Source organism: Buteo buteo, chromosome 20 (genome assembly GCF_964188355.1).
Source record: "Buteo buteo chromosome 20, bButBut1.hap1.1, whole genome shotgun sequence".
Taxonomy (NCBI): Eukaryota; Metazoa; Chordata; class Aves; order Accipitriformes; family Accipitridae; genus Buteo; species Buteo buteo.
The window spans coordinates 9,837,993-9,860,886 of NC_134190.1; the positions used below are offsets into that span (position 1 = coordinate 9,837,993).

At 46.4% G+C, this 22,894-nt stretch overlaps 1 protein-coding gene and 1 long non-coding RNA gene across 3 annotated transcripts; one reads left to right on the top strand and one right to left on the bottom strand.

The window, feature by feature from the left end:
* Positions 1-3,677: 3,677 nt before the first annotated feature.
* EDN1 (endothelin 1) lies at positions 3,678-8,553 on the bottom strand. 2 transcript variants are annotated; one of them, XM_075052518.1, is made up of 5 exons: positions 8,174-8,553; positions 7,848-8,004; positions 6,739-6,897; positions 6,362-6,469; positions 3,678-4,967 (listed from the first exon to the last, which is right to left on the bottom strand). In XM_075052518.1, exons 1-5 carry the CDS (start codon positions 8,235-8,237, stop codon positions 4,829-4,831), a joined length of 627 nt encoding a protein of 208 aa, XP_074908619.1. In that variant the 5' UTR covers positions 8,238-8,553; the 3' UTR covers positions 3,678-4,828. The 2 variants fall into 2 exon arrangements, with proteins under 2 accessions (XP_074908619.1, XP_074908618.1); XM_075052517.1 differs by having other exon boundaries at positions 7,848-8,553.
* Positions 8,554-8,792: 239 nt separating this feature from the next.
* On the top strand, positions 8,793-22,566 carry LOC142042315 (uncharacterized). The gene is made up of 3 exons (XR_012653707.1): positions 8,793-8,883; positions 21,314-21,386; positions 22,275-22,566. It is a non-coding gene; the product is annotated as an uncharacterized LOC142042315 (long non-coding RNA).
* Positions 22,567-22,894: the final 328 nt, after the last annotated feature.

A 22,894-nucleotide genomic window follows, 5' to 3' on the forward strand; every position in this document is an offset into this window, starting at 1 on the left:
GGTGATATCAGAAAGAACGAAGCCTTTCTGGGTCAAATTCTGCTCTCGTTTTCACTGGCATAAACGATGTCTCTAAAGCTGAGGGAATTGTTGGCTGACCGACTGACCTGGTGGACTTCAGGCAGAATTCAGGTCTCCTTGACCTGATCAGAGCAGAGGAACTTGTCCCAGGCACACCGCTAAGACATACCAACTGATTGTTTAACCATATTGAGAAATAGCAAAATAGGTTTCCCTATCATTTTTCACCTAGCTCAGATTTGATCAGAGATATAAAATAAAGAAAGACACGAACACCCATTCTGGCTAAGTTTCCAAAATGTCCTTTGCACGATGTTTACCTCAGGAAAAACGATCCTGCCGCTATCTTCGTACTTTATCTGCGGCTCTCTCTCTTCGCATACTTACACTCAAGCTTCATACTTACATTGCAGCTTCCAAGCATTCTCCTCTAATTAATCAAAAACTCCATCCTTTTGTTTCCTAGGTCACGAAGGAAGAACAGTAAATTAAATAAAGTTATCGGCTGAGCATGGAAGCTGGATTTCTACCCAAGGAACCTAATAATAGCACCATGATGCAGGCGAAGTCAAAATTGATATGGTTTTATATACACAGAGGCAAACAGTTGAGTGTGAAGAAAGTAAACATTAGATAGCATTCAAACAGCGGTTTATCCAGCTCACTCTGTGTTTGTAAATACAGAAGTGTGTTGTGGTGGCTAAATTTGTCCTAATGTAAGGAAACATGAACAAAGAGGCTGGTATTTGGTAACTTCTATAGGCAACATTAGGACATCCTGCATGAATTATTTTGGGGCAGTTCATGATAACGTGGTACAGATTAGAGTTGCCATTTCTGGAAAAATTAGGTCAGAATTATGTAGATAAGATGGAAAGAATTTCAGTAGCATTGTAGTATTTTCCTGACCTGAAGCCTGAATCACAGGTCGAAGCTTTGTTTTATTGTATACCTCGTTTTGGTATATAGTCAAAACAGCCTTTATCCAGCGAAAATAAAAATAAACCAGCTGAGCAAGAAAGAATTACGCACAGCATTGAATAAAAATAAGTACAGCAAGCTTGATTTTGGAGAGAAATAGTTGTCTCTTCCTGTGAAACTTTTTGCAATTTCAGAAATGGCCATGCCAAAGCCAGGAAAAATCAGAGAAGGGAGATAAAGCTTGGTAACAGCTTGGGAATGGGGCCTGTCATTGCTCTTGATCCGAGGTGGAATTTCATCCATACATCAGGTGTATTTTGGGACCATTAGAGTATGGCCATGCTGGAAAGTGGTGGACCCTCTTCTCTATAAGCTTCCCTTCATCCTTCTCAAATTTCATCCTGGATCAGAAGAACCCCTCACTTAAAAAGGAGACAGATCGTGGCCATGAAAGGTTTACTTTTTAAGAGAAGTGAGATTAGTTCTTGTTAGAAGAATGAGAGCCCTGACTCTGCAGCCCTGCCTCTGCAGTCAGCACAATGTTTCCATTGGCTTCAGGTAGAAAAATTTTCGCTCAGGTCGTTTATTATAAGTAAGAATGTACTTTTACACTGCTCTGTGTTCAGTGCCATAAATACCAGCACATACCATGCCTCTCATTTTTCACCGGGGGTTCTGGCCTGAGTTATTGAATCTCCTTCTGCCATGGAGCTCGCTTTGAGAAGGAGCAAACATCTGGGACAGACCCTGGTACTTGTATGGGAGCCAGCCCCAAGATAAAATTCTTCATATTCCCTTTCGCTTATTCAGTGAGACAACCAGACTGTTAAATTCTGGTTTTCGGTCTAGCTCATAAATACAAACCAGGGTAAGCTGCAGTCCATGCTCCTATGCCAGAAGGCAAATAGCACGGGGGCAGGGGCAGGGGCGCATCCCCTTCTGCCCCCGCCGCGCGCCAGCTGGCCCCCGGAGCAGGCTGGGCAGCACGGAGCGGCTTCTGCTGCTCTTCCCAAAGCCTGCAAGCCCCCCGGCATCAGGGCATCTCACCCTCCTCGTGCTCCTTGCATCGCCGCTCGGGCTCGGTGCTGCGTGGGGCTCTTACTCCACCTCGCACGGCGCCGGGGACCGTGCCTTCCCCAAAAGGCTGGTGGGTGCCCATCGCTGCGCAGCGCTGCAGCGTGGGCAAGCAGCGGGGTCAGTGTGGGGGGAAGGAAAGGAGGATGAAAGCCAGCTTTCGAGTCCAGGCATGAGCAGAGTAAACCCTAGAAGGAACAGGTTTATTTTTAGGATGGTCTCTAAAGAATCCCTTAAGCAGCTGGCCAGGAATTTGGGCTACTAAAGCCCACCCACAGCACCATTTAGCCCGGCCACCTACGAAATCCAGATAGCCAGCCTTAGTAACAGCACAGGGGCTGCTCCTCTGCTCCCAGAATTGCTCCTCTCCTCCCGCTCTCTCCGGGGAGAGAAAACGGGAGCAACTGGGACCGGGACACCAATGGGCAGCCCCTTCCCTAGCAGGGGCACCCCACAGCACCCGCTCGCCTGCTGCTTCGGCTGGGTGAGAGGCAGCACCGCGACTACTTGCTTTGTTTATTTTCCCTGCCAAAGGCAACCCCCAGTACGGGAAGAAATGGAAAACCAGGGAGCGTTAGCGAGGTCTCTTCACACCTGACAGAGGTCACTGATCCATGCGCATCCCGAGCAGTTAGCACGGGGATGCAGAGATCAAAGGGCGGCGCTGGGGGCCGCATCCTGCCCTGCAGAGGTGCGGGGGCTCCCGGTTCCTTCCTGCTGCCTGGGCCAGGCTCTCGTGTCAGACCCCGGGCTGCCAGCACTGCCACCTCTCCACCGAATTAACTGCCCCAAAATGTAGCAGAACAGCGTGAAGGAAACTTGATATGGGCTTTATTCAGCCTTTTGGTGTTTGGGTGTGAAAAATGCTGCAAACAAATGAATATTGACAAGAAATCCAGCATGATTTCAGAAATTTTTCATGGTGACTGCTGTCAGTAAGTGTTTGTAATACAATACACTTTGTATTGTATTTGTTTGTAAAAGTTTGTTTTTAAAAAACACCAAAACACTCAGTTTTAACTGTGGACTAACTCTTGTGCTTTTTTTTTTCCTACAGGATCAGAGATTATTAAATCCATTTATTTGCTTTAAGCATCTTTCCAGCTATAACCACTCTGGGCCAATGTTTGGAGACACGCAAAGTTTGACGATTGCTCTAGCTCCTTCCCGGCTCCATTGAGGTCTCCATCTTTAACTTGCATGGGCTGGGTGAGACTTTTAGGATAGCATGATAAGTAACATAACACTGCCTAGTCCAGTACAGCCCACAAAGCATCTAGTGTGTGCATTTTCTCCTCTAGTTCATCTATATCCAACCCTTTATTGGCCATATTTTAATGGCACAGTAAATCCAATATTAGAATTTGTACTGTTGGATGAAGAAGACATCAGCCATGTGAGAATGCTGCTGCAGGATAAATTCATTTGGCCAATTCAAATTTCACTGTGAAGTTTTGACAAGCAAGCTTGAAGCTAGAACAAGCATTAGCTGTTGTCTTACATTCGGCACAAACTTTCTGTGTTGTAATCTGGCTAACCTGACAGAAAGGCAATAGTGTGCACGCACTTCATCTAGGTCAGCTTTGTACGTGGGGCAATCTACCTCCATGATCACAGAGCCACAGCCTACAGAAAAGCAGGGCATACGAAAAACAGGGCAATACAGTAATTAAAAATATTTATTTCTGAAGATATTTACCTTGATAGGCATAAAGCATTTCCCAATTTCATACAGAAATACATAAAACATGCATAGACCAATATGGCCTACTTCAATGTGTATTCAACATGGTAAATATAATGAAGAACTTGTGTGAATATAAATACAGAACACAAAAAAAAGCACATAAGATTCAACTGTCAGCAAATTCAACAATGTGAACAAATTCACTGCTATAAATGTTCACCCAATATTAGCCTTTTGACATAATTCAAAACAACCCTTTGTCTCAATGCATTTCCACCAAACAAGGCACTGAATAAATCTCACAACAGCCTCTGGTACATCCCTGCTTCAGTGCATTTTTGGTGGCACGTAAGACACAACAATCTCTATTATTAGAACTTCATTTAGCCAAATATCCTTGTTATGGGACACCTAGTAGTGTCATCTAACTTTTATTTTATATTGAAGAGTCCTTTGGTATCCAAAAACCAAAGGACTTTGAGTATGCAAACAACCACCGTGTCTAACCCACATTCAGATAACTCTGGTTGTACAAGTAAACTAGACTTCTGAAAAAAAGGCAAAGGGTTGCAGCTGATTAGCAAAGGCAATAACAAGGTGTAAAAATACTCTAGCAGGAGTGCAACAAACAGTACGCGAGGTAGACATGTATATATGCAGTAAGTTCTGATTAAAGTAGCACTGTGGCTTTCATTTTTGCATTTTAATCAAAAGGTCGAGTTTTTTGCTTTGAAGTTTGTCCCCTCAGATCTTGCTTTCTGTCCTTCCTAAGCACATCTGTGAGGTCTTTCTTGCAGGATGCTTTTGATGCAGGCCCTGAAAGCTGCCCAATTGATGGGTAACATTCCAGAAGCAATATTCAAACATTTCTTCAGAAAGATGGCTTTTCATGTATGTTCCTGCAGATTCCCCTTCACCCCCTCTACCCATCCACCTCAATTCCAAAATGATGAAATCCTTTGCTTTTATACCTCCAAATACAGGACTTCCTTAGTGTTTTGCTCTGCTGCGCAAACACTTGGACAGAGAGGCCCTTCGCCATCGTGGAATGTTAGAAGTCAAGAGAGAGTTTTGGTGATGCTTTTTCAGCAAGTGTGATGGAGAAAGATTCAGGTGATCTTCCCACTAGGATGCTTTCAGGCTTTCCCAGATGCTTTGCCTTTTGTTCGCCCTGTTGTGTTTCAGCTTCCACCCTTTCTGGAGCTCAGCCTTCAGCTTTGCGATACTGAAGGAGGCTTTGATACTGTTACCAATGGCTTCCAGCCTGCAAAAATAAGAAAAATACATTTATTGTAACAATAATGAAGATGCCTCTCCAGAGTGCAGACATTCAGGTTTTGATTAAATAAGCCTCAGTCTAGATTTCTACCACGGGATCCTCTGTAACTGCTTATTGCTATACCTCTGTCAGAATTACGCTAACTTAAGCCACTTGAAATACTGGATTCAGGATTTACATGCAAACATTAAAATAAGTTAAAATATTCATTCAAATATAGATGCCCCAGAGTTCCTTAAATGGCACATATCCAGTCAAGAGGTCTTCAGTGTTATTCTTTTTGGCTGTTTTGTTTCTTTCAGGCAAACCTGATCCTGGTTCCAATGAATGGGTGCATTTTTCAAGTAAGTGAGTAAGCAAGCCCCGTTTTCAAAAATGACTTAAGACTTCCAGAGCCTAAGTCTCATTCAAAATCATCAGGCTGCCTGCTCCCTTAAATCCTGTTCTGCTTTTGAAAGTAGCACTAGAACGTCTTCTTTTGTATGGGCAAACTCCTGTATGCCATACTTTTACACAGGCATATGGCTGAACAGTGGACGCCGGAGCTGGTGTAGCTGTACTAACACTCAGCTTCAAAGCTGACTTCACCTCTGTGGGGTCCGTAGCTGCACCAAGTCCAATGCACGCGTCTCTGAACCGGACTGTGGAGTGATATTGCCGCCTACTGCCACTCAACTTGTTATGCATGGACCTCAAAGGGCAGTCCTGAAACTTACTCCTAATCTCAAATATTAAACTGGGCTCAAATATTAATTTAGTCTTCATTTCCCTTTTTCTCAACCTTTTCGCAGTCATTTCCATCACTAACATCCTGTACTCATTTTACACGGGTTTATCAGACAATGTAAAAGATAAGGCAGGTAGATATCCACCTCCTGCATTCTAAAAAGCCAGCCACACCAGCCAGGAGAAACGATACATTCAAAATCTGGATAGATCAATATTATTTTTTTTTTCCCCTCCAGCAGAATGGAGTAAAGTATCTAAGAAAAAGCATTCTGATTCAATAGCATATTAGAGTAGTCGGGACGTATTTTTAAGTAGTTAAAATAGTGCATGAACATGCTAAAATGACAGGCTCTATTTATTTCTGTCAGTATTTCACAATTTCACACTCTTCTGAAGTTTGGCGTATCATCAGGCTTACAACTAGGCCTGCTTCCTCTACGCAAATGGAGGATGCTAGGCAGAGCTCAGCACCCATGTCTTCAGAAGCTAAAACCCCACTGAACTAAGAAAAGCCCCCAAGACATCCTCACTGAATCCTCTGTAACTCTCAAGCTGAAATCACCAGCTAAACCCACGCTGATCCGAAGGCAGGTGAACTGTGCTCTCTATTGCTACTCCGGGGAACTACAACAGGATGAGAAGAAACTCACCGCTTCATTTTCTTGCTGTCAACACGTGGTCGGTTCATGCATTTGGGTCCAACGCAATTGCCAGCTTTGTTGTGGTGACGCGAGGTTTTCTCCACTGTGGACTGAGCCCTGTGAAAAGTGAAAAGGCGCTGCTGTTAAAAAAAAAAGCAAGCGTGCAGTCCACAAGGTGAGGCATCTCAACAACCACTTCTCTAGGCATGTAATAAGCGATTTTTCGGGGCCAAACCATAGTATGTATCACAGCGGCATGAACACTCAGGTAGGAGGCAAGGCTTTGGGGAGATTGTTCGCTCAGCAAGTGCCAAAATGAGTGAGTCTACCACAATGCATCCCTTTTACATGCGCTGCCTTTTAAAGAGTAGCAACAATAGACGCACCAGAGATCTTTTCCTGTCTGGCAGAAGTTCAGACATTTCTTGTCCTTCTGGTTGGCACATCGGCATCTGCTGCTAGGTTCAGCGAGCATCTCTGGCACCGTGTCCTTCAGCGATCTTCTGGTTCGAGAAGGACCTCCAAGACCATACGGGACAGTCTTCCTATGATCAAAGAGACCACATGAGAGTCATTCAAATAATTCTGTGGCTTCCAAACAGTGGGGTATTTTGGGCAACCTTATCAATGGGATTGGGAATGCCTCATTGGTCGTAGTTTCCATGCAAATGCTTCTGATGATCCTGCAGCATATTCATTAGCATGGCTACTGACAAGGCTAATGGCCTTTTAATTGTGATTTCATAAGGCTGCTGTGCCTCCCTGAGCGATAGAAAGCAATAAAACCTCATCTCTTTGAACTTTGGTAACTGCCAACACTGAAAGAAGCAATAAAAGTGAGGAACAGATCCTCTGCGCTCAGGGGAAACCCAGCAGCAGAACAAATCGCTAGAGTCAGTGTTTGCAGCATTAGGTGAGGCTCGTGCTCACTACTTTTTGGTGAGGAGAGCATAGAAATGGACACTGCACGTAACGCTATTAATGCGTGGGATGTGTTAATTTGCAGCAGAGAGCAGCGAGAGGCAGCGAGGAGCCACCCCGTGTCAAAGTAAGCCTTCCAGCCTCCTAACTTGTCAGAAAGGAAAACGGTCAAATTCAGGCGGGCAAAATCATCCTGTTGGCATTTTGTTGGCTTCTGATTCATAGCGAAAAGCATCCCGCAGCCTTTGCTGAGCAGCACCCAAAGGAAACGCTCCTGCCCAGATTTTAGGAACGCAGGTGCGTTAGGGCTGTCGGGAGCTACCTGCTCAATCTAGGTGGTCAAATCCCACTTGCTTTCCCCCAGTGAACGGTCTCGCTGCTAAATTCGGCAGAAAAGCAGGAGGGGAGGGGGAAAGCGACAGGAGAGACCGTGCAAATACCTTTTCCTTCCCATTCCTGCAAGGGGGTTTGCGGTTCTTAGTTTTCCCCTTCTCCCTCCCTTTTCCCAAACCCAAAGCGGACCCCAGCGCTCGGCAACTGCCCCCCCCCCCCCCCCGGTCCATCCTTCACTCACTCGGGGGTGTTGATCCAGATGATGTCGAGGTGGCAGAAGTAGACGCACTCCTCGTCCAGCAGCGAGGAGCAGGAGCAGCGCCGGGCGCGGCGGTGCCCGCCGGCGGCGGCGGCGGCGGGGGGGGGCGGCGGTGCGGCGTCCGCCTCGGCTCCGGGGGCTGCGGGAAGGAGCGGGATGGAGCTCAGCACCCGCGGAAACCACGCACCCAGCACCTCCCGCCGCATCCCTCGGCCTCCCCGGCGGCGCGGTGCGGGGCCACGGTGCGAGTCGGCAGCGCCCACACCCCCACCCCCCCGCAGGGTGAGCGGCTGGGGACCGGCACCTACCTGCCGGTAGCAGCCCCGGGCAGAGCACGAAGAGCAGCGAGACGATCATCTGGGAATAATCCATAGCAGGCGGCGGAGAGCGGATGGGAAAAGTGGGAGAAAAGGGGAAAAAAAGAAAAAAAAAAAAACCTAATAAAAGAGAAAAAAGGGGGGAAAGTGTGTCCCAGCGCGGGGATGGAGAGCCGTGTCCCGTCCCCGTCGGGGCGCGGCGCGGGGGCAGGCAGCGGCTCGGTGCGCCCCGGCGCGTCTGGCTGGCGCGGCGGTCCCCGGCGCCCTTTTATAGCGAACCCCCATGGAGCGGGTAAACAGCCCCGGCGCTATTTTATCCCGAGACAATGTTATTCTGCTATTAGTCACCGCGCGGCAACGTGCGGGCCGAGATAAGGCCGGGCTGGAAAGGAAATCGCCTGCGAACTTCAGAGCGGCGGGCGGCCGGGGAGGGGAGGGGGGGAAAGGGGGACCCGGGGGGGGCGACGACCCGGGGGGCGGGGCGGGGGGGGGGGGGGGGGGAGCGCCGCGGGCCGCGCCGAGGGCGGGCCGCCAGGGGGCGCCCTGCTGCGCCGCGCCTCAGCACCTGAGGGGCGGGCCGGCCGCCTCAGCCGCCTGGCGGGGAGAGGCCGGGCAGCATCGCCCTCGCCGTTAACAACAGTAATTATTGTGATTATCGTCAGCGTCGCCGTTGTTGTTGTTGTTGTTGTTACAACAGCGAGGTGGGCCGCGCCGGGCGGGATGCTGGGGGTTGGCGGCTGGGGCCGTACGGGCAGTGCCGGGAGGGGGGGGTGGTGGTGAGGGAGGGGTGGCTGCGGCCCGGTCCCCGCAGGCCCTGCCGGAGGGGGGGGCTGTGGGGTCCCGGGCGGTTTGGGTTTGGCAGCAGCGGTGAGACTTTGGGGTGTCACCCCTCCGTTTTCTGCCCTGGCGAGGCAGGGCGATGTGCCGCTGCGGTTTTTAGGGTCCGGGCCGTGCGTGTAAAGGCAGGGATGTGAGGTGAGGAGGAGGACAGGCCCGTGCCTTTCCTTTGGTTCCTACCGCTAACTGTGGCGAGGTCAGGGCCAGGGTTTTTTTCCGGCGTTTGCTGCCTTGTGTCGAGGGGCAGGAGCTGTCAGCGTGGAAGCTGGACACTCGAGAACTGTTCGCAGTGCCATCGCAAATACATACATGCATGAAATCCACTGAGCTCCTGACTGAGAAAGCCAGCGTCTGAATATAATAAACTCAAGTGAACTCAAATGCCTGTGATCTGATGTGGAGCCGTCGTGCTGCAAAGCGTGCCAATTTCACCTATGATAAATAGATAAGACTCTCTTGGTATTTGTGGTATTTCCGTGCACTGTGCTGTAATAATAGAAATGACCTTGGATATCACAAAGACCAAGGCTGTTAACTGCAAGTTGCATTGTGATCTCCCAGGTGAATGGCCATTTTTTTAAAGTATCAAATTATACTGTGCTGCTGTATCGCAGCGGACAGACCGTCCATGACTGTGCTGAGTCAGACTAAAGGTCCACTTAGCTGGTATCCATTCTCCCACAATGGCTGTTAGTGGATGGTATGAGGAAGAGTACAAGAAAGGAATGCAAGTGGAGACTAATCCTTTCCTCAGTATAACCTCCCTGCTTCTAACAGGATGAAGTGTAGGGGCTTTCCGAGCAATAGTGAGCATTTAGACCATTACGCTGAATAAACACCAGTGGCCCAATCCTGAGATGGTCATACCTTTTCATCAAAGGTTCTTTAAAAAACTGCCCTATAAAACATCTGCGAGTGGAGAAAGCTGGGTTATACAATGGGGTTTTTTCACACCTTTTCAGCATGGGAGTCTATTTTGCAGAACAGGGATTGTATCTTTTTGTGTATTATGTCTTCTTGTGTATGTAGGGCAGCGCTTACCAGAATACCAATGTATCTGTACCTGTGTGTGTGAATTATTGCAGTTATGATAAGAATCTACCAGCAGAGGTCACCTAGCTACATATAAAAAGTAACCATAGCCCACTGGAGGAATAAACTTTATCAGTATCCAAAAGTTGGGAAAGAAATTAGATTTTTTTTTTTTTGGCTTCTTGGTGTCTTAAAAAAAAAAAAAAAGAAAAGAAAAGAAAAAAACACAAAGCAGTTGTGTGGGTTGAAAGATGGCTATCGTTCTGTATAGAATACAAATATGCATAGCCTTTCCAGGCCGGTCACTTAAAGGCCGTATTTCATGCCAGCACTTACTTAAAAGAGATTTTTTTTCTGAGATTCCTTTTTCTAAGATGTGCACTTGAAGCCAAAATGACTCATATTGGTGTAAGATATTTTCAGCTTTGTCAAAATGCCTTGTTAGAAAGTATTTTGTTAGCTGGCAAAAATGGCATGCATGTTTCCTTTGAGTAACAAAGCGCAAACATATCGCAGGGACCTCTGAAGGTGCTATTTTTTTTTTTTCTGAAAAAACAAAAACATCTTCAGCAATTTTTGGTAAGGATTCATAAATATTATTGTTGTCAGAGATCCATATCCTCTGATTCAGCGATTTCTGATAGCTCTGCTTTCAGATCTTGAGGCTAACCAGAATCAAGCTATTCCTGTTGCTCGTTCGAGTAATGCAAAAACAAATTTATATTCGGTTGCCAGTGGCCCGAGTGGCTCATTTCAGGCCGCGGGGATTGCCAGGCCAGGAGGAGGGTTTCCCCAGGAAGGAGTAACCCCCTGACCTTTCCTTGGACACTGGGAGGTACGGGGCAGGTCTGTGCGGCGCAGAATTACCCCTTGAGAGTTTTGCCAAAGAAGGAAGGTTCGCTCACTCTATAGCTGTTTATAGTAGGAGTCTGTAACAGTATGGGTCACAGTAGGGGTCTTATAAAATAAGCAGAAGAGGACTAAACTTTGGCTGGCAGTCAGTGTTTGCAGAATGGAAATACAAAGTCACGCGCGATCGTACAAAGTCATGTACTCAACAAGTCGGCCCGGTGCACGCCAAGCCAGCTTGCCTCAAGGGCCGGGAAGTTTGTGCCCTATTTGCACTGCTACCTGTTTGGGCAAGGGTGGAAGCAGGAGTTGAACCTGACTGCTCCTGCAGCAGGTTTTTTCCCCTTTCTAGCTGGAGTACCTTGGCCAGCCACAGCTGAGACACTGTGTTATGGGGTGAAAACTTAGCTGGCCAGCCAGGCTCTAGTTTTGATGTTCCAGCTGGGAAAGGCCATGGCACTAACTGAGTTTTCTAAAGGACATTTTGTATAGTGTCAGAAATGTGAAATGCCTGCTTATCAGCAAAACAATAAAAGGAGATTGTAAAACTGTGCCTTTCTGTCTAAGGAACAAGGGGAGCAACATGCTGTTTTCTGCAGTTTTGAAATACAGTTCTCAATTAAGTGAAAGTTGCATAACTTGTCCCTTTACTTCACTCACTGCCCTTCTTGCACCTTACTTTCCTCTGAGGCGCCGTCCAGTCCCCCTGCACCCCTTCTTACACAAGAGGGCAGGGGACATTCCCCCTCCTCCTTTACATAACATGCAAATTAAAGAGCTAACTAATTTAGGCTTCTTGGAAATTACCTTATTCTCATCTGTCACTACCCAGCCTACAATGGATTTAATTCCCCTTACAGATATGAGGGTCCTTGGGCAGAAGCATAGTTTCTTGGAAACCAACTTTCTGCATTTCTCCCCATCTCCAGTTAATGATGTTTAACAAAGGACATAGGCGCCTGCCTCACACTACACTTGTGGACCTCTCAAAGGGCTGAGGAGAGGAGGAAGGTCAGCCGCTAATCCAGCAACCTCAGCCCCTCATCCAGCAACCTCAGCCCCTGGTGTTTGTAGCACACGGCTGGATCCTCTCCCCATACCACCAGTGGTCATTTTCCTTCCAAAATTTATTCCACATACAAAACCCTATTTAAACTAGGGAGGAAGGTGGCAGCTATATGGTGCTTGGCGCAGAAGAGCCATCATCAGACGAGAGAAGAAAGCTCTTCCAGACCATGCATGTCCTGGCACCAGGTGGCAGTGACTAGATACCATTTAAAACACAGAAATCAAACACAGCTTAGAGCTCAAATAGAGGAGAAAATCAACTTTACTGAGCAAAGTTCACAGTTTCTCCCAGGGCTAAAATTGTTATTACCAGAAACACAAAAAGGATGGTTTGCAAAGATTCAGGTTTCAGAGGTACTGTTGTGAAACCTTCCTCCTACTTGTACTTTCCACAACAAAGAACTGGAAGCATCAGGGAAATGTTTTGCTGGAAGCCAAGCCAATTTTTAAATGAGGGGAAACATCAGGTGGGAAAAGGGAAAAGGCTTAAATAGTCTGGGAATAAAGAATCCAAGTAACTTTTAGGTGAGAGTTAACAGGAACTTTCCCCCTACTTCTACTGCCCATCTCTGCCTGGATGTCGTGGGAGAAGGAGCATCCACTCCCCATTGAGGCAAGCCACAGGGGTGCTGGAGAGGCGCTTGGCCGTCCCCCGTCCCAGCAAGCTCTAGCAGCTCCTCCTGTTTCCATCTTTTACTCTGTGTTTGCTCCTGTGCAGGAGCAGCAAGCAGAATATCAGGAGCAAGGCAAAAGGTTAAGCTCTGTGGGCGTAACACGGGGCAGGTGACCGGAGCCCTCTCTCCCAGGCCTTGCGTGGGTGACAGGGGTGACCTGCACTGCCGAGGGAGTGTCCTGCGTGGTGCCAGGATGGCACCCTCACCCACGGGCTCGGGTGGGTGGTTATTTCTGCTGTGGTAACTCAGGAACCTGCACACAGAGGACCCGAAGGATTTCAATCCCTAGCCCTTTGGCGTTATGAACAATTTCTACTGCGGTGCTTAACTTGGATTTCATTTTTTTAATTGACCTGAGGTTTTCTCGTGTCACTGACAGTATTAGTAGAAGTTATAAGGCAAAGATCTCACTTCTGTCCCCGAAAATCACAAATTGTTGAAGCCTAGGGAAATACTCTTGAGAAGGAGCTCTATGTCTTATCCCTGTGCTCGTGCAGACGTGCCCACCATCAGCCATGTCAGACACAAAATGCTGGGCTGGATAGTCTGATCCCATGGGACTGTGATATATTCTCATAGCTATGCTTGGACTCCAAGTTTGTTTTGGGAAAAAAAAAATGTATTTCTGCATGGTCTTCAGCTCCATTCCATCAGTCAAGTTCAAAATACAAGCAGTATGAATTAACATCTTCTAGAAGTGTGAAAAGATGGTAAAAGGTTACATGTGTCAATAATCAGCCTCTTAAGAATGGGTTACGCAAGTAGGAGTTTAACTATAATAAAGATTATCATCAATAAATACAAGAGATTAGTGCAAAGACTGCAACAGAAGGGTTTAGCGAAGAAAAGGAAAATAGAGAAGAGAAAGTGTCACTTGTAGAAAACCAGATCTGGTTCTGTATACCACCTCTTCTATGAATACAGCAGCATATGACAGAACACTTATTTGCAAATAACAGTTAGTGGAAAATGTGCTTTATCAGGTTTGTTTACTTGCTTCTTGGCAAGTCTGGCTTGTGAGGAAGTCAAACCCAACGCATCCAATTAGAAAATCTCCCTATCCGAATCACTAAGAGCAGTGCACAGCGCTCTGATCATCTTGCTCCTGTCAACAGTGCATTTCAGAGTTTCATGTTCTTTAATAAATGCCACTTTCCCATAGTCTTGGCAAAGAATCAGTGATGCCATCCTGGTGTCCAGAGTTGGGAATTGAAGCAAGGAGGCCAGTACTCATCCTGTCTAACAGTAGCTACTCTGCTATGGTTTCTGTATTAGACATGCATCTTGGCTCACCTGGTGTCTGAATTGCCCTCTAGACTATGGGGAAGGGGTCTAAGGTGCTGACAGTCCTAAATTTAGGCCTCTTAACGTCTAGAGTTAGCTGGGGATGAATCCAAGTCGGTGACTTGCCCAGGGTCCCATGAGAAATTGCTGGGGGCAGGGAGAAATGAGCTGCATTCCTCAAACCTGCGTCCTGTATCCTGCCCGCTGCATTATCAGCCCTCTCCGGTACACAGAGGTTTGCTTATCAAAACTGACTTTTCAGCTGTTTCAATTTGTCCATCTCTTGGACTTTATGTTGCTTTACTCAGAAAAGGTACTTGCGAGATCTTCATTTCATGCAGCTTGCTCAGAGACACTTCTTTGAATTAATGAATTTAATTGACTTTTCATGCCTAGTTTTTTCACCTATCATGTGGCTTGCTCCACCTTTGAATGAGACTGTCTCTGAAGACTCAAATTGGTAGATTTCTGACAGCTAGCTGGCTCTACCCTTTCCTGAGTGCATAAAAGCCTTGCTGAAATGAAGGTAATTAGCAAACACATTGTTCCAAGAATGGTGTTGAACTTTCTTTATGGCACAGCCCTTTTGCTACCACATGTAGCCCCCCTGAGACTGTTTTGCCACCCGGGGTTAGATGAGCAGGCTTGCCAGTTCCACTGTTTTCTTTGTGAGAGAAACAAGTATGTGCTAGGAAACACCATGGGTTTAGGTGTGGCCTGAGCCATAGGTGTGGGTTTGTTTTTCTTTGGTCACTTGTTCCCGATACTTGCTTTGCTCCCGAATCCATTAGCACTACGCTTCCATGCATTGTTGCCTGGAAGGTGGATAGGAAAGTAGCCTCATACAAACCAGTGTTCTAATCGTTGTCCATTTGGGCAGATGCTTGTGTCTTTTTTTTTTGACCGGGGCATACTTTACCTGTAAAAGAAATGCTGACCCTCTCTCTCCAGCTGCAGTTCCTAGTCTTTATCTGCCCATATTTCTCCCAGAAGGCGGCAGTTTTGTGAGGAAACATTGCATTAAACACGCTCCGCTGTTTCTTGCACCCATTCTCAGCTGGAACAAGTTACACCAAAAGCTGTCAGAGGAGAGAAGCTGTAGGTAAACTACAATAAACAAAAAAGAAAATTCAGAAGCTGTCCTTATTTTTAAAGGGACAATAAGAGGGACACCCTCTTATTTTTCAAGGGACATATATGTGTTAAAATATCTACTCTGTGTCTGAGGTAAAATATGGACCCCACAGATCCAGGGGTTGTTATGGTGATTACTCATTGGTGACACTGACAAGAAGGAGATTTCGTTATTTGTCAGGGCCAGGAAAATGGGAACAGCAGCTTAAGGATTGCTGATGCCCCAGCACTGAGCTAAGATCACCTTACGTCTGCCACCCCCTGCCTTCAGTTGCAAGAACGAGCCTGGTCTCAAGCGTGCATGCAGCCTGCAGCATGGGCACTACCACCAGCACACAACGAAGAAAATTTCCCATGCCTGGGAAATGTGCGTGGGTGAGAAACCACTGGAAAGGAGGGGGCTATGTATGACTCTAGGTTCCTGTGAGCAGCTAAAACACCAAGATGCCTAACAGGGCTGTATGTCAATATTTGCCATATATGACATAGAGCATACAGGAATGAGGCCAGTTTTTCTGGCTGCTTTCACTAAATACCCTTGAGGCATGTCTGTATTAGGAATTTTTCACCGTTTCAGCCACTTCCATTTTGTCTACTCAGCAGAACCTGAGTTGGTACCACTGGGAACCCCTCTGCAGGCTTGATGCCTGCAGCCAGACCTTTCTGGCAAGACAGAAGTTCTTGCTATTCCAAGCAGATTTACTTGCTATGGCAAAAAAAAGCAATGCAAATTCCTCAGTTTCCTATATGTGTTCAGCATTGTAGTTGTAGGCATTCAGCTGAAGTGGTGGAAGCCACAGTAGGAGAGGTATCATGTGGGACATTTGCTCTGATGGGCTGGTATAGCACAGTGTAGAGCAAATGCAGCGCTGTGCTTTGACAAAAATAGTTCATGGATGATGAAGACTTCTCCCACTGTTAATACCAGTACTGTACATGCAGAAAACCACTCATTGTCCTTTGATTAATCCTGTTCAGATTAGCTAACTCTGAGTTGTAGTTACCCTGTTGCCATTGGTGTAACTGTATGTGAGCAGCTATTGCCTTAAGAATTGCTTCCTAGTGTCATTTTTCCCCAACAATAATCATGTCTTCACAATTTTTAATGACATCTTCTTCTTATTTAAAGACAAACATATTCCACCTTTCCTAACAGGATTATGCTGTAAAACTGTAGTATTGGTTTCAATTTCAACAGAAACTGCCAGGAACAGCTGTTTCTTACACTGGGTTTAGGATGAGTCTTGTGAAAATAGGAACTGTATATATCACACAGTAAAGTTCAAGCTATCAATCAGCTGACACAGCAGACCAGCTTTCCTCAAATACTTGCAGATATATTTCTTTTTTTCGGTGAGAAGACTCTTTCTGAAAAGCAAAGCTAGTTTCACACCAGCTGAAACTGAGCGGAAGTGGTTTAATTTTGGTTCAGGAGGGCGGAATAGTAAGGAGGGTCCAAACCTGACTGAAACAAAGTTTAGCACTGTGTTTTCAGTACATTTCGGCAGTGACTTATCCATATAGTTTTGTTTCTAGTTTTAAAAATGCCTTTAAAATCACACTTTTCTCTAGAACAATGAAACTTAATTAAGAGAAAGTCCAGGCCAAACACAAGGGTACGATTCAAAGGCCTCATTTCTCGAGAGCTCTTCTCCTGAAACCAAAGTTTTTAACCTTTCTCCAGCCACCAGTGACCAGAACTGTATCTTTTCCCGGAAGAGCTGGCACTAAATTTGAAAATGTTTTATTTTGCATAATGGGAAAAAGAAACAAAATGCTTTGCTTCCTTTGTGGGTATTTGCTCTTTGAATGGGGCCATATGACACAGCTTAAAGCTTTGTTTATTTGCAGCTTTCTTGCTTCCCTGGCAAAATGAAAGTCACAAGCAACAGGGCAAAGTGTCCCTCTCAGAACCAGGTTTCACAGGAAACTCGTTCAGGATCAGGCAAACCAGAAATCCCCACTTCCTTTTTCAAGAGAAATTACACTATCTGTTAATTAGCAGATGCCTGTTTCATTTTCTTCCACCGCCCCTGTTATAAGAAAAGGAGGAGGCAGGGCACCTAAGGGCACCTACCTTTTGCTGCAGTTACTATTCCCAGTTTTTCCATTCTGTCACTTCTCTCCCCATAAATATCAGTTGTGATACTTGAATGAAAATATCATCTTGTTTTCCTTGCAGCTTTTTCAGGATTGGGTAAGATACTCCTTACAATGAGTAGGTGGGATTTCCAACACTGGCAGGAAAGAGAGATTTTTACTGGAAACAATCATCTTCAGCTAAGAACTCACTTGCTATTCATGTGCCACCATAGGCACATGTGCTGTACGGAAAATACACCAGTGGAAACTCAGTTGGAGTAAACCAGCTGACTTCTGAGACCTTGCAAATGGCACTGCGCTACGAGAAATTCTGGGAAATAAGCAACCGGGGCCAGCATTGCCCATCTCTAAAGCTGCTGCTGGGAGGGCAGCGAAGCCATTACCATGAAGGGTCGCAGTGCAAGGCCTCCCCAAAAGAGGCCAGCGGTGCAAGGCGTTCAGCAGAGCCCTTGAAGCCGGTGCTCTGTCTCCCTGTCCTCCTCCTGAAGAACAGTTACGGTAAACTGCTGCTTTGAGATAGGGAACCTGCTGTGCATTTCCCTGTAGCAAAGTACACTGTAGCTAAAGAAGGTACTGATTAGTTGCATGCAATCTAAATTGCTGTTCTGTAGAAGTAAAAAGCCCCCCTTTTTTTTTCTTTTTCTTTGGTCTTATCACCAAGGGCATGGTTTTCTCAAAGGTTATTTGTCAGCCCGGAGTCTTTAAGCAGACGTGCTGGCCCACTGCATGAGAAATCCAGTTAAGCAATGAAGGAACTACAGAGTGCTGCATCCTCTATGCAATGTAACATTGACATTTAACTTAGTCCCAGAGCAGCACGAACCATGAGAGAGGCATGAAAGATGAAAATCTCAGGGGGTCAAGACTAAAACAGGGGACGAGGAAGAAATATGCATTTGGGGGGGGCATACAAGAGAGACAGTTCCAACAGAAGATCCATGCAGCTGCTGAGATGCAAAGTCTCTGCTGCTAGGCTCATTTGAACACATAACCTGTGCTCAGTGGTGTTAACTGCATGACCAGTTCCACTGACTTTGAGAATATCTTTAAGCACCTGCTCGAGTGTTTGCAGAATGAGGGTCAGATGTGTTTCCTTTTGTGGGGTGCCAGTACATGGCAGAGTGCGGGTGATTGATTGAAGTATTTCAAACCTCCTTGTGAAGAGTAAGAAAGGAAATTCATGTTTCTGGGCTCACAGGTGCATATGGTCACCCTGCTGTGGTCACCTACCACTTGTGGAGTGTGCCCCTGGCATATGAAATCCAAAGCTTAGGAGCTTCATTGAGCAGGGGACATTTCCCTTTTTTAGAAGGTTTGATCTTAGTCTAAGGGGCTTCAGGGAATATTTTTTTCCCCCATTCAGCTCTTTCAGAGGTGTGGTTCTCTCACCACAAGGATTTAGTGATGTTTTCCACATGTCTGAGGATATTAGAAATATTACACAGGCTGCTATTCTGGATGTTTTGATGACATTTCTTTGAAAGTTTCTTCCAGGACAGGGAGACCAAGTGTAGGGAGATATCAACTTGGAGGCACAGATAGATCCAGGGCTAGTCTTCAGTTGTGATACAGTTACTATTATGGTGAGCTACTTCATTATAATAACAGACTTCAGTGATGCAATAAACTTCATGACGCCTACCTTATGGCATCAAACAAAACCAACTCTGCCTTCATAGACCTGGCAATTATTTTTTAAGATCTGACTTGGGAGATGCCAGCAACAGGTTTATAGTGGAAAAAGAGGGTGCAAAAAGGAAAAAGACAACCTGGAAAGAAGAAAATGAGAGGGTGGTAGAAAGTAAAGGCATATGGATCTGTTTCCTGAATGAACTTGTTCCCCAGGTTCTGGAGAGTGATCTGAATGCAAGGAGAGCAGCCCAGGTGGTTCAGCTCAGGGAATCAATACCTCAACTCCGCATCAAGATCCCAAAGGAAATGACTTTGGAGGAGAAGAGAGAAATAGCCCTTTCCATTCTGGCCTGGAGAGGCTGCTCAACTACTTAAGACTAAAAACCTGTGATATTGTGGATGATGACAACAAGGAATTGCAAAAAACTCTATTTGTTTAATAGCTAAAAATTGAGGCTGGGGCTTTCACACACACACACACACACACAAAAAGCTTAAGACGAGTTACTAGTAAACTGAGCACATCTTGCCTGAATTATGGAGATACCGCAATTAAAGCGTCCCACTGGACTCTTTTTGCTGTTGGCTGAATTTCCCTTCCCAGACCATCTGACCACAGCTTGCTCTCTCGGAGGGCTTCCAGGTTTGCATTTCTTTTTCAAACGAACCAACTCGTTCTGATAAAATAAGGAAGAGGAAAATGGGAATGCTGAAGCTTTTGCTTTCTGACACGCGTGCTCGCCTCCTCCAGCCTTACTACAGCCCGCAAGCCTCTAGGTGGTGCCTTGCTCTTAAGTTTAATGCCAGGAGCTGGGTGGGGAGCAGCAGCCTCAGGCTGGGTTTTGCCCAGCAAGGGATGCCAGCAGTCACAGCACCCACCGGCCCCTTCCCGGGGTGGCAGAGGGAGCAAAGCAGGCAGTCCTGCTGAGCTCTGCTCACCGAAGTATTGCTAGAAAAGTGTATTTGCTTTAGGCAAAAGGAGCCACAGCTGGAACCAGAGGGATCCCCCACAGCAGCAGACACCTCTGCAGTTCATCCAGACCCCGCATAGTGACTTTATCCAGAGCTGACTGAGACACCTTCATTTAAAGCCGCCCTGGGTCAGGCCCCCAATCCCAAAGAAAACCATCAGTTTCTTTGCTTTGAGGCTGCTGAAAAGCCCTGTCATCTAGAGAACTGGTATCTATAAGGAGATGTAACCAAGTTTATACCCTTCAGACTGGAGCATTAGAAGAGAAAAATGAGATGGGCAGGCTCATGGGTCATCAGTGGGAGCGGGTACCTATTTCTTTCCTGCTCTGCAGCGTATTTTGCTAACGTGGGCTGTGTGAAAAGTCTCTGTGTGAGGCAGGAGCAACTCTTGGAAACACCTGTGGAGCAAAGGATGCCTGTAGATGGTATAAAGCTGTTCCCTATCTTCGACTGTGAGGAAGGGCAGTATTAGGGATCGGAATTGGAAAGATACACTGCGTTTGTTAGGTGTGGACAAAGTGGTTCTTGGTATTTCTCATTACATCTTTGAGGGGAAGGACATCTACCAGGGAGGTTCACAGCCTTGGGATGAGCGCAGCACAACTCTTCATCGTGTCTCCTCCTTTTCCACTATGCAACTAGGAAGCAGAACACACCTTCTGTTTTGAAGCAAACTATCTGGTACGCATAGCCATGCCAAGTCCAAATCAGCCCTGACACGGCTGAGACACCCCAACTCCCACCTATTCATGGTCCATTCATGTATATCCACCTCATGCTGGAATAACACACCTCCCTGACTCCTACTTGGGAAGACAGGAGCTGTCTTGGAAGGCTTGCTATTTTCTTTCCTGCTATACCCTCCTCTTGAGAGGAATGACAGTGCCCTGTATTTGGTATGGGGAGGAAGAATTTGCCCTTCGGCTTCCTCCTTGCCCCTACAGGTTTCCATGTACTTATATTTAAGGAGGGAGCAAACCTGGGACAAAGGAGGAGGTGGTGTCAAAGCTGGAGGGACAGACATCTGAGGAGGGTCATCAGGCGAGTTCATCCCTGAAGCAGGACATGCCCAGCGGGAGGAGGGGGAACATCTTCTCTGACATGCACTGCTCTCCTAAACAGGCTAAAGGATTAGTCCTTGGATTTGTTTTTCAGATGATCCCATGCTAACAGCTTTGGGTGGATTTGGGCTGACTTCTCCACATCGGGCCCTTTGACCTTTTAATCCTTCTGAAATAACCTATTTCCCCCCCCAACTCCCAATCCCACCAGATAGCCTTTTGTTGGTTTTCTACTCGGACATGTTTTGAGAGCTTGCAGCAGCTTTTCTGGTGGGCTGGGTAATTAGCTGGCAGCTCTGGCTCCTTCATCCCAGTGGGCTCTACCTGGGGCTGTGCTTACTTCAGGGTGCTGCTCGATGAGTGTGTGAGACTCGCAATTTGAAAGTTTTTCATGGATAAATCAAAACTTAAGCTTTTATGATAAATAATAAGGAATATCACTGACTTCTTTTCCCTTATTTTAACTTCTTCATCCCTCACCACAGCTGGCAGACCCACAGGGTTATGCAGTTCTAAAAGAGGAAGAAAAGAAACCTGAAAAAAAGAAAATTACAGCTGGTAAGTGAGGCCAGATATAGCTGTGGTGTGGATGGGACAAGGAGGAAAAGCAGCAGGCTGGAGAGGGCCCTGGGGAGGAGATGGCTGTAGAGGTGATCACATAACTGAGACAAAATATCTTAAGGACCTACAGTGTGAGGAAGATGCAGAACCTCCTAAAACCACTGCAAGTATGGTCGCTAAAAGCTGCGTGAGGATGCTTTTTATAGGCCCTGATTCAGCTCACACAATTTTGAGGCTCTGAAGGAAGCGACCCAACTAATGGCACATCCATGGAGAGGTTCAGTCAGTTTTAGCCAGAGCATGAGCACATGCTGTGTTTTTTTCCCAAAGATGGGTAACACGCTCTGTCTCCAGCCAGCTCCCGCTGTCTCCTTGGCTTCCTCTGCCATCAGTGGCTGAAATAAGAGGATTGTAAGTGGCCCTTTAAAAGCATTTCATACTGGTGCAGGAGAGGAATAATTAGTCCATACTTATTCTTCTGGGCTTAGGTCTTTATGCAGACAGATCGATATGCTTCCTTCTGCAGTTCATCTTCAAACTTGTGTGTGGAGGAAATGCAGGGGCTACTCCGAAAATTGTGCGGTGCCTTGCTTAAATTCATGCAAGACTTATAGTTAGCCAAGGTCCTTGGGAATTAACGTTGCCTTTAAAGTTAAGTATATACTCAAGTTTTTCTCTCAAGAAAGACAGCTTAAGCATATTGGAATTGAAAAAGTCCTTTTTCCCCATCACTCACAATTGCTGTATACAAAACTGAGTGACTTCATGGTAGGCTGACTACTAGATGGCAAAATATACGGAGGTGTTTCCTTGGCTCTAGACAAGAAAAGGGTGGCACTCCGGCAGCATTTTGGGTACTGTCAGCTTTCTCCCATTCTCCTCTAGAGAAAGTTTGTTGGAGAGGCAACGTGCAGAAAGGAAGTTGGAAAGCTGAGGACAGCAGCTGCACAGCTCAGTGCGTGATGGTGCAAGAGCTGAACACGGAGGAGGAGGAAGGCAATGCCCGATCCAACCCTAACCAGGGACATCCACCCAAGGGAACAGAGAGGAGCAGAGTTACCTCAGTAGCTCATCCCACATCCCTGCACAAGGACACCACTGCTGGACTCGAAAAGGCATGGATGTTTCCCTACACAGCCCAGAAAGTTTGTCCACTTTCCTTCTACAAATAAAACTCTGCTAGGGTCACAGTTTCTGAATAGATTATGCTCTCACACAGTCATTTTCTATGTGAGGTAGTAGCCAGTTCTCACACTCCTTCACTTATCTGTGAAGGAAGATGGCACAGATCTGTGGCAATTATACCGCAGACCTGCTGTAAGACCAAGGTTTTAGGCTTAATCACATGTGATACACAGGGAAATAAATTCCGTCTGAATGTACAATGTAAAGGAAACAGCCTTTTCACATCTGTCATGCTGTCCAGTGACTTTTCTAATTGAAAAAAACAAAAGAAAGTACAACATGTAAGAATCTTCACAAAAAGGGCCTAGGACAGGATGCTT

Bases quoted from the DNA above. Each gene is read 5' to 3' on its own strand.
- EDN1 (XM_075052517.1), bottom strand. From the start codon at position 8,071: ATGCGGCGGGAGGTGCTGGGTGCGTGGTTTCCGCGGGTGCTGAGCTCC. The intron at 6,470-6,738 runs GTGCGTCTATTG...CACTTTTCACAG, and splicing joins CAGACAGGAAAAGATCTCTG to GGCTCAGTCCACAGTGGAGA. The intron at 4,968-6,361 runs GTGAGTTTCTTC...TTATTTTTGCAG, and splicing joins GACAGCAAGAAAATGAAGCG to GCTGGAAGCCATTGGTAACA.